At 48.6% G+C, this 10,079-nt stretch overlaps 2 protein-coding genes across 3 annotated transcripts; one reads left to right on the top strand and one right to left on the bottom strand.

The window, feature by feature from the left end:
* Positions 1 to 578: 578 nt before the first annotated feature.
* On the bottom strand, positions 579 to 3,141 carry SMIM7 (small integral membrane protein 7). The gene is made up of 5 exons (XM_056512637.1): positions 3,074 to 3,141; positions 2,465 to 2,506; positions 2,329 to 2,381; positions 1,615 to 1,705; positions 579 to 1,201 (listed from the first exon to the last, which is right to left on the bottom strand). Exons 1-5 carry the CDS (start codon positions 3,097 to 3,099, stop codon positions 1,186 to 1,188), a joined length of 228 nt encoding a protein of 75 aa, XP_056368612.1. The 5' UTR covers positions 3,100 to 3,141; the 3' UTR covers positions 579 to 1,185.
* Positions 3,142 to 3,189: 48 nt separating this feature from the next.
* On the top strand, positions 3,190 to 9,706 carry TMEM38A (transmembrane protein 38A). 2 transcript variants are annotated; one of them, XM_056512625.1, is made up of 7 exons: positions 3,393 to 3,481; positions 4,964 to 5,042; positions 5,443 to 5,599; positions 6,511 to 6,695; positions 7,154 to 7,241; positions 7,347 to 7,464; positions 7,720 to 9,706. In XM_056512625.1, exons 3-7 carry the CDS (start codon positions 5,493 to 5,495, stop codon positions 7,930 to 7,932), a joined length of 711 nt encoding a protein of 236 aa, XP_056368600.1. In that variant the 5' UTR covers positions 3,393 to 3,481; positions 4,964 to 5,042; positions 5,443 to 5,492; the 3' UTR covers positions 7,933 to 9,706. The 2 variants fall into 2 exon arrangements, with proteins under 2 accessions (XP_056368599.1, XP_056368600.1); XM_056512624.1 differs by lacking the exon at positions 4,964 to 5,042 and having other exon boundaries at positions 3,190 to 3,481.
* The last annotated feature ends 373 nt before the right edge of the window (positions 9,707 to 10,079 follow it).

The following is a 10,079-nucleotide window of genomic DNA, read 5'->3' as shown; positions in this document are numbered from 1 at the left end:
CAGCATACTTTTTTTTCCTCATTCTAAAGAATCAGCAAAGGGTTAAAATATACTGATATTACAGAAAAGAAGTATGTTTAAATTTAACCAAAGGTTGTACATATTTCTGGATGGCTCAAACCACATTTGAAGGAGCCTGTCTGTACATTTTTCTGGGTCCTCCCTCAAATGACCCTTCCCCTGTCATGTTTCATTAATGTGAAAACTTCAGTTCAACCAAGAGGGTGACTCAAGTAAAATGCTGCAGATGTCCAACACTTGCATCTCACTACCAGATAAAATTCAAAATACTGCCTAAAAGCTGTGCCAGGGAACCATTTAACTCAGGTCTTTCTCCTCGACAGCTAAAGAAACTGAAGCTGTGTAAGCCCCACTAACAATTTAGTTTGATTTAAAAAATACTCAGCACTGCACCCAAATTATCTTGGTGATTCCTAGGAAAAGCTGTTGGTCAGAAAGGCCAACTTAATATAAATAATACAAACCTCCACACAGATTACAGAAGTAGCTAAAATTTCCCAAAATACACCAACACAGAATAAATTTCTCCTGCAACAGAATGAACATGGCATCAAATATATATTTTACCCTTAAATAGAACAACTTTATTCAACCAAATCCAAGATTATTCCAAAATTATCTTGTAACATTGGCCATTTTTGCCCATTCAAAATCCCTTACATAGTGTTTAGAAAAAAAAGTTCTTTGAAATATTAATTTAGAAAGCTTATTTTTTTTCCTGGAAAAACAGGGAGAAGGTGAGAATGGCATTTTTTTCTTGAATATTCATTTTCTACACCTCCAACAAAAGAAATGGAATAGTGAGAAGTTACAAGAACACTCTGCTCAACTTTTACACAAAACTGAGAACTAAAGAGTGTGACTTGGACAGGGGTAACACGAGCTGGCACAGCCCCAGCTGGGACTGGCAAGGCAGAGGTTTGAAACTGGCTCCAATGCTCCCCTGCTCCTCACTCTGAGCTTAGAAAACCAAGTTAAAATTCTCTTTCAGTGGAGCTGAGATAATTTGTGTGAACGTTGTGGCTCCAAGCCCTGGCAGAGAAAGGGGATGAGCTTGTCCCAGCTCCCCACAGGCCTGGGGCTGCAGCTGGAGAGCATCAGAATCTTTTCTAGAAATGTTTGTTCCCAGCCAAAAGTCTCTTCCAACATGTCCATGGGTGGCTTTCAAGATCCAAATAACCTGGGGGATGTAACAATAACACAAAAAAAAAAAGTAGATGAGAAAGAGTCAAAGCCACACCAGTGCAAGGCTGATTTCATCTGATTAACTTGGCAGGTTTCCACCCCACCCCAAAATGAAAAACATCTCCAAATTTAAACCCAGGTGATGTTTGATTTGAGCAACCCCCAAACAAGCAACGCTCAGCCTGAGGCTGTGCTCAGGTGCTGGCACAGGTGGTTTTCATGCACTACAGGTGCCCACATTAGCAAAAAACCCCTGAGATCAACCTGTATTTGAAAATAGAAATAAAGAAGTGAAGTGAAAAAGAATTATGGAGAAATTGAGTGGGAGAGACAGATGTGAAAATAGAGATATGTGCCAATATATGACTTCTATAGCCAAGTGAGAAGATGCTGCACAGGGTTACTCACACAATCATGCAGAACATCATGAAGATATTCCACAAGGCAATGAAGATTCGAAAATACCTGAGACTCAGCAAGAATTCTCTGATATTGTCACCTAGAAATCAAGAGAAGCTTTTGATATTAAAAACACACCTGACAAGTCACATTTTCAGGGCTGCCTGAAAATCACAAGCAACTCTGAGAGGGGAAAAAAACCCCATAAAATAAAAACACAACAAAAAATTCAGACTGAAATTTGAGATTGTAGGTGAAGGATGGATGCTCTGTTCAGTACAACTCTGTAAGGATATCTGGCAAAATGACCAAAAAAAAATTATAAAAAGGGGTCACACTGGAAATATGGGAAGACCAGTTGTAGTTCAAAGGCTCCATGGGATTTTTAGCCAGCAAACAGAGCTACAAGGGAGCAACACAGGTGTATCCATGTGGAAATGGCAATCAGGGAGTGAGCAGAGCATTATCTCTATAGTATAAATGATTCTACAGTCAAAAATGCTGAAAGAAATGTGCTTTTTGTGTCTTTCTTCTCATTTCAGTTTGACAATTGAGACATTCAGAACACCTCAGTTTAAAAGTTAATAAGCCGGTTATCCCAGTCCCACAGCAATTCACAACGAACAAAAATGAGTGGAAAAACTGTGGTTTGGCCAAGTATTTCCTCCAGGAAAGTCGGTTCCTGTGCAGGGCTGTGCCCGGTTCCCGCATCCCCTGCGTTACCGGTCGTGGGTTCCCTCGGCTCCTCTCCGAATCCCTCCGTGTCCCTCCTCCTCCTGCGGGGCACAGGGGCCGTGTCAGGCAGGTGAACCCCAAAAATCCCCCCCCATTCCCCTGCCCGCCCTCCCTGTTCGCTCACAGCCTGAAGTTGAGCACGGCACCGGCGTTCACCAGAAGCGTCCTGCGGGAGAGACGGGGAAAGGGGGACGGGGAAGGAGAGGGGAACGGGGAAAGTGGGACGGGGAAATGGAGATGGGGAAGGGGAAATGGAGATGGGGAAGGAGGGACAGGGGTCGGAGATGGAGTGGGGGAAGAAGAGGGGAGTGAGCACGGGGAAGGGGTTGGGGATGGGAAAAAAGGGTCGGGGAAAGGGGAATGAGGAGGGAGGGAGGGGGGGTCGGGGACAGTGGAAGGGGACAAGAAAAGGGGGAAGAAGAAGGAAACAAGCACGGGAAAAGGAGAGGGAAAGGGAGGGGGAATAGGGATGGAGAAGGGGGAAAGAGTCAGAGATGGCGAAAGAGGTCGGGGAAGGGGAAAGGGGAAAAGGACAGGAGGACGGGGAAAGGCCAGGAAAAGTGAGGCGGGGAAGAGGTGTAAGGCCGGGGAAGCGGGTCGGAGAGGGAGAACGGGCATGGAGGGGGGTAAGAGGGTCGGAAGATGGAGGAGAGGGAGAGGGACGGGAACAGAGTCAGGCACAGCCGGGCCGGGCTAACCCGGCCGAGCCGCCCCCGGTTCCCGGCCCCGGTACCCGCAGAGCAGCAGGTCCCCGATCATGGCTCCGGCGGCGGCTCCGCGGGCCGAGGGAAGCGGAAGGGGCGGGCGCTGCCCGGGCGGCGGCGCCTGCGCTCCGGCCCCGGCCCCGGCTCCGGCACCGGCACCGGCCCCGCGCGGCTCCGCGCCCCGACACCGCGGGCAGCCAGCGGCCCGGGCCGGGCAGCGCCGGGCGCGCCTCCCGCAGCCCGCACAGCCCGCACGGGCCTGCGGAGCCCGGGGATCAGAACCGGGAGCTGAGAACCGCCATCCGGGGCCGCCATGGATCTGGCGGAGGCGCTGCCCCTCGGGGAGCTGGCGGCCGCCTTCGCCTCGCTGCCCGTGTTCCCGCTGTTCGACACCGCCTATTTCATCATCTCCGTCCTCTACCTCAAGTACGAGCCCGGTGAGTGCGGCCCTGGGGCCGGGGGAGCTGCGGTGCCGGTGCCGAGCCCGCAGTGCCCCGCGCCAACAGGTTCTGCCCTTCCCGTGCCTCTGCCCAGCACAGGGACGGCACAGCTCCGGCACCTGGGTCTGAACAGAGAGCCGGGAAAACCCCCACCAACCCGTGACTCTGGTTTGGAGAAATAATCTTGGATTTTATATAAGGCTGGATTCCGGCCGCATTGAGGTATTTCAGTTCGGTCACTTGGCTGCCGCCCCAGGACTGAGAGTTGCGTTTCTGGCCAGCCCCTTGGCTTGAATATTTCTGTGGCAGTACCTTCCTCCTATTTATATACAAAAGGGCTGGAGGTAAAACTTTGGTTTTTCCCACCCTCTGGACCATGCCCTGAGCTGTTCTCAGGAGCCGTATCTGACCTTGCTTTGTTTGTTCTCTTGGGCTTATCTTGCACGGATCGATAGATCTGTGCCTTGGCGTTCACCTTCTGCCTTGTCGCAGCCTGGCTGTGCCTCGGTCTTTTCCAAACGCCACTTTCCCTCTGTTTTTGTCCATGCGTGCACTCCTCACGCTCTGCTTTGAGCAGTTTCACTGTAACTGCTCAGTGACTGAGGGGAAAACCAGCCCCGAGCTCGGGGTGATTTTCAAACCTCGTGTTGTGCGACCTCCGAGCTGTACAATCCATCCCGTTAAACTCCCTGGAAACAGCTGCTGGGTTTTCCAGGCCTGATCACTCCCAGCTGCCTTCCAGTGAGGAGTCCTGAACCAAACAATTAACAGGCAGCCCTCACAAAAATAGCTTTTAAATCCATGCAAGCCCAGGAATCCACTTGGGACTGGATAAGGCTGGGGTGTGCTTTTCCCCAGATTCCTGCAGTGCCCCCATCTCACAGCTCCTGGGCTGAGGATCAGTGTCAGGACAGAACTGTTCTGTTTCCTCCTTGGAGACAGCATGGCTTCGTGGAGCCAAGGAAAAACAAGTGTTACTAAATTTAAACATCAAGCTAAACCTCAGGTTCCTATAGAACCAGTTTCATGTCTCGGCTGTTGCAGCTGTCTCGCTGCCGCTGTGTTTTCAGCTGGTTCAAATGTCCCCGAGGATGGAAGAGCCTGGGCACTCACAGCTTTGGCTCATGCTGATCCACTTACTGCTGGTTAAGGTGTACCAGGTAATCATGTTGATATAATATTTTTAGTATTTTCTCTCTTTGTCTGCACGCTGAACAGAGGTTTGTATCTGAAATGCTGTACTAAGGGTTCTGGAGCAGTTTAAGGTGATGAAACAACCTCACAGAATTGATGTTGTTGGGAGGTTTCCCTGGAAAAGTACAAAGGTGGATGAAAATTGCTACAGGAATTTAAAAAAAGGCCATAGCAGATTGTGGGAGGACACCACAAAGTATTTCCAGACTAGTACAGGAGCGGGGAAGAACTCTCAAATTCTCTTCTCTCAAATAAAGATTAAGAATTCCTGTTCTATTTTTGCAGGTTATCTTATGAATGAAAGAGCTGAACAGATTGTTCATGAATTCTAGAGGGCACCTAGGTTGAAGCAGTGGAGAGAATGGTACTAGTATGCATTTTATTTTTAGACTGTAAAAAGACATTGATTTCAAGGGAAAAAATGTTCCTTCTGGTGGCAGCAAATAAAGGAGAGAATCTCTCAGCCAGTTCATAAACTTCTAATGGCTCTGTTCACGTGAGATCTTCAGGGGTGTCTGCAGGCTGTGATCATTTCTTTGCCATCTCTGGTACTTGTTTGGGTTTCACACTTTTGTATTTTGTTTTACAAGTGCTTTTCTTTGAGTTGCTTTGTGGGAGAACATGCACCTCGAGCCTCTCTCTTACTGGGTCTTGAAGTTCCTGCTTAATTGCTAAATCCATCTTCTCACTGAGGCTGGACTAGATGGCCTTGAGGCTCCCTTCCAACTTGGTGACTCTGTGATTCCCTTTTTTTTTTTTCCCAGGAGCTGTGGAGATATCCAGGAAGAGCCCTTTTGCCTCCTGGCTCTGTGCTATGCTCCACTGCTTTGGGAGCTACATCCTGGCTGACCTGCTGCTGGGAGAGGCACCCATTGGCTACTTCAGCCACAACTCCAGTGTCATCCTGGCCACAGCAGTGTGGTGAGTGCCCTGCAGCCTCTGGCATGGCACAGGCTGTGCTGGGGAGGGAGGTGTGGAGGGACATGTTCTCCCTGTGGGGCACAGCTCTGATCTCACTGGGATTAACTGGGGAGAGCAGAGGTGGGCTGAGGCCATCTTTGAGGCTCTTGCACTCCTGGCTCTGGTTCCCAGTGTCCCTGACCAGTTGCCTAATGCTGTGATTATCTGGGCTGGGGCACTTCTATTCATAGCAGCCACTGCTGAGCCAGGGCCAAACCACAGGAGCAGCAGCACCCACGGATCCCACACAGAGCCAGGAGTGGCACATCCTCAAGATCTGGGGGCATTTTATTCCTTGTGTTGCTGAAATGTGCACAAATTAACCTTTAATTCCCCAGCATGTATGGGTTGTAGGTGCTTTTGCATGGCAGAATGAGCATTGTTGGGAAACTGTGAATGAAATTTTCATAAGCAGATGTCTCAGAGTAAATCCCTCAGCCATTTAATTTTCTATACCTGAGAAAATAAAAAGAAAGATCTTCTTTCAGGGCTGAAAAACATGACAGTCTTCTGGAAAAAAGAGTATTTGAAATCTGTTCTCTGTGTGTAATATCATTTCAGTATATGTAGCTTCTTGTTCTATATGAGCTGATGCTTCTGGACCATACGAGACACAAAATTCTAAAAAATTCTGAATTAAAATTCAGGGGTTTTATTCAAGATTGAGTATTAGTAGTGAAAGAGTTTCTGAGGGCTCAGAGTTGTTGCTGTAGAGAGACTTTGTTGCATGCTGGTTTCCCTTTAGAGTTAGCTGTGAAATTAGGATTTTTTTTTTTTTTTTAATTTTTCTTTTCCTTCACCCCACCTGCCATAACTCAATCTACCCCTCTCTGCACATCCCAGATCAGAACAACTCTGTGGTCTTTTTGCAGGTACCTGATATTCTTCTGTCCCATGAACCTCTTCTACAAGTGTGTCAGCTTCCTGCCCGTGAAGCTGGTCCTGGTGGCCATGAAGGAGGTGGTCCGGGTGCGCAAGATCGCGGCCGGCGTGCACCACGCCCACCACCTGTACCACCACGGGTGGTTCGTGATGCTGGCCACGGGATGGGTCAAAGGTGACACCTGAGATGCTCCAGAGGCTGCAGGGACAGTGTGGGGGCAGCTCAGGGGGAGCAGCAGGCAGGGGATGTGGGCTGGGGCACTCGGGTTCCCACCGCGCTGGTGTTTGTGCAGCCTTGCCAGAATGGTTGAAGTGCTGGAGTCAGGAGCTCTTTATTCTTTCTCCTGTGATCTCTGACCTCAGCCTGTGTCTTTTCAGGGCTGCTGGCAGTCAGTTTTCCTTTAAGGCTGTGTTTGGAGCAGGCACTTGAGCATCAGTGACTGCAAGAGGCAAATGCCTTTTCCCTGCATTGGGATCCACTTGGTAAAATGTCAAGGAAGCATTTGCCCTGCTCTTTTGGCTTAGGCTAGCTTCTGAATTTGGGGAGAATGTCAAGAACCCTCTGTCCCTTTGAGGATCCAGAGCCCTCTGCTGTGGCAGCTCCAGCTCTCTGACAGTCCCTCTGTCTCACAGGTTCTGGTGTGGCCTTGATGTCGAACTTTGAGCAGCTGCTGCGTGGGGTCTGGAAGCCTGATACAAATGAAATTCTTCATATGTCCTTGTAAGTCTGCAGCCTGGAAATTCCCAGTCAGATGAAGAATGGAATGAAAGAACCAGTCAGGGCTGGGTGCAAACCTTCCAGAAAACCTCTTTCTTTCTCTTCCAGCCCTACAAAGGCCAGTCTGTATGGCACAGTCCTCTTCACTCTGCAGCAGACTCACTGGCTCCCCATCTCTGAAGCCAACCTCATCTTCTTTTTCACCATGTTCATGATAGTCTGCAAGGTAAGTTTACAGCAGCTTTGTTGCCTGCAAATTACAGAATCTAAGCTGGGACTATTCACCTTCCTGAGCCACTACAGGGTTCACTGGCTGTAGGATCTGCTCAGGAAGTTCAGTGCTGAATTCTCCATCACACAAGCAGCTCCTTGTGCCTCGAGTCATGTAGCAGCAGGGGCTTTCTCTGGGCTCAGTAGGATGCTCACTGGTCAGGATTTGCTTGCTCTGTGTGATCTCTGAGTGTTCCCTCTTGCCTGGCAGGTGTTCATGACAGCCACTCACTCCCATGCCTCACCTTTTGCTCCTCTGGAAAACCTCGTCTGCCCTGTCCTCTTTGGCTCTGTTTCCAGTGGCCACCCAAGCCACCACCACGACCACCATGAGGTTTCCCACCCTCCTCCTCCTCCTCCTGCCAAGTCCAAAGAGGAGCTGAACGAAGGCACGAGGAAAAGGAAGGCAAAAAAAGCTGAATAAAAAAGCGGCGGCGCAGAAAATAGGCCAAGAAAATTCTTCCAGAGCTGAGTCTCAAAGCCACCTGTGACCTCCTTCATGCTCCAGTCCTTCTCTCTCAGACTCCAGAGCAGAGGTGGAAGCCAGGACACTGCCAGCTGGGTCCCTGAATTTCATTTTTGCTCTCTGCTGCTTGCTTCTTGGTCTCTGCCTCTCTATTCTGATCAGATTTTCAGGGATTTGTAGGTTTGTGCCAGTGTGGTAAGTGGGTGCCAGTTCCCAAGCTGTCAGCAAATCTGATGCAGCATTTTTAATTGATGTAAAATCTTTCACCATGTTTATTTATGAATGGGGGGAATGGTTTGTGCTCCTGGAACTCTTTAAGTTCCTTTGAGATTTCACTGACCTTTTCAGTGTCTGCCAAAACAACAAACTGTTAAGACATAATGTGAAAATCAGGTTTCATACTCGAGGAAATTAAATGGCCTGGTATGAACCTGCTCTGGTTTTTCCCAGCTCCCACACCTGCCATATCTCCAAGTAATGTGACATTTTAAATGCAATAAGGACATGGCCTTTGGCCCAGCCAAACCCTGTTCCCTCAGTTCCCTCTGATTCTGATGGTCAGGACATTGCAATTTGCTGAACCAAGTCTGTGTTTGCAAGAGCTCTGAAGCTGTGAAGTGCTCCCAGTGCCATGTGTTGGCACTGTCACTACCCTAGGCTGTGTGTGGCATTGCTGCACGTTGTTACTGAGTGTCCCCCACCCCAAACCTGACCCTCTTGAACCAGGGGGGAAGCATGGCTCTGGTTTGTTTGTAATCCTGTGGGATACAAGAAGAGTGTGTGTGAGTGGAAGTATTTATTACTATTTATTTCTGATTGCCAGGGCACCTAAGTGGTGGACCTGAATCTGGCTTTTTTTTCAACATTGCAATTGGAACTTCTAATTGTGGCCCTGAGCCCACAGCCATGAGCTGGTTTGGGCTTGCAGTGATGCTGATGTGCTCCAGGACAGCCTGAACTCTCCCTGGCTGCAGGAGGAAACCTTTCCTATACTCTTAAATTCACATAGAAGGGCTGAAGCATTTCACACCAGCTGATGAAAAACTACTTTAAAGCACTGATAAAAGCACATCAGCTGAAAATATTGATTACCTTCTGTAGGTCCCCTTGGGCCAAACTGCTGGGCTGTGAATTGTGCCCAACGAGTGAAGAGTCTGAGCTGCCTTGCATGGCTCAGGAGGGGTCTGTCAGCTCATTTTGTGCTGCTTAGTCAACACTGGCTTTTAGAGTAGTTCAAAGCTGTTCCTATAACTGATTTTGTTGTTACAAATGGCATCTTCCAAGGGCTGGGATCACCACAGTGAGAGTGGGGATGGAGCACTGGGTATTTTCCATCCCCAGCAGTGAGGTTTGCTGCTGTTTCCATTCCAGCTGGGAAAGGAAACAGGATTTTAGAGAAGTGAGGGTTTGTGTGTGTGTGTCCCTGTTCAAACGGTTGATTAAAGATAAGAAGCCATCCTTGTGTGCCAGCAGAGGAAATCCAGTAGAAAAGGTCAAATGATCTGTGGGCTTGGGGTTTGACAGTGCCTTAATTTTGTGAGTTTCCCTCCCCTTCAGTAGAAAGCAGGAATTCTGCCTGACAGCTCCACTGTCTGGTCCTGCAGATGCTGCTCTGCTGGAACCTGGTGTGTCACAAGCATGCACAAGACTGAATAAATGTTCTATGAGATGTCTGATCCAAGGGGAATTTTGTTTTATAAAAGCCATCAACAAATAAAAATTGTGAAGTGACTCTGATTGTCCAGTGGCACCTGAGGAAATCTCCGTGTTTGTTTTATCCTTTCCACAGGAGTTCTGTGTCACCAGGACCTGGGGACAAAATGATTCTGGTTGAAGAAGACCAGACTTTGTCCTAGAGCTGTGTCTGAACATGTTATAAATGAAATAACAGGGTAAAAGGTGTTTGTGGTGGTGTTCTCATCTCATCCTCAGATTTCAGAGAAGGAAATAGGGAAATTGGCTCCTTGGGTATTTTTACAAATTGTGTCTATTTTTCCTTTTGTCTCTGTAGGAGGGAGGAGGGGATTCACCTGTGACTGATAAATACACACACAAACACAGTTCCAGCATATTTATGTGCAGTATCAGTACTTAAAACTGGAAAA

This window comes from Oenanthe melanoleuca, chromosome 28 (assembly GCF_029582105.1).
Source record: "Oenanthe melanoleuca isolate GR-GAL-2019-014 chromosome 28, OMel1.0, whole genome shotgun sequence".
In the NCBI taxonomy this organism is placed as follows: Eukaryota; Metazoa; Chordata; class Aves; order Passeriformes; family Muscicapidae; genus Oenanthe; species Oenanthe melanoleuca.
This window is presented reverse-complemented; position numbering and strand designations above follow the sequence as displayed.

What these genes read in the sequence shown, in the direction of transcription:
- SMIM7 (XM_056512637.1), bottom strand. Translation starts at nt 3,099, where the DNA reads ATGATCGGGGACCTGCTGCTCTGCGG. An exon ending in GGGGACCTGCTGCTCTGCGG is followed by an intron (nt 2,507 to 3,073) that starts GTACCGGGGCCG and finishes TCTCTCCCGCAG; the next exon opens with GACGCTTCTGGTGAACGCCG. An exon ending in GCCGAGGGAACCCACGACCG is followed by an intron (nt 1,706 to 2,328) that starts GTAACGCAGGGG and finishes CTTGATTTCTAG; the next exon opens with GTGACAATATCAGAGAATTC.
- TMEM38A (XM_056512624.1), top strand. Translation starts at nt 3,358, where the DNA reads ATGGATCTGGCGGAGGCGCTGCCCCTCGGGGAGCTGGCGGCCGCCTTC. An exon ending in GAAATTCTTCATATGTCCTT is followed by an intron (nt 7,242 to 7,346) that starts GTAAGTCTGCAG and finishes TTTCTCTTCCAG; the next exon opens with CCCTACAAAGGCCAGTCTGT. An exon ending in TGTTCATGATAGTCTGCAAG is followed by an intron (nt 7,465 to 7,719) that starts GTAAGTTTACAG and finishes CTTGCCTGGCAG; the next exon opens with GTGTTCATGACAGCCACTCA.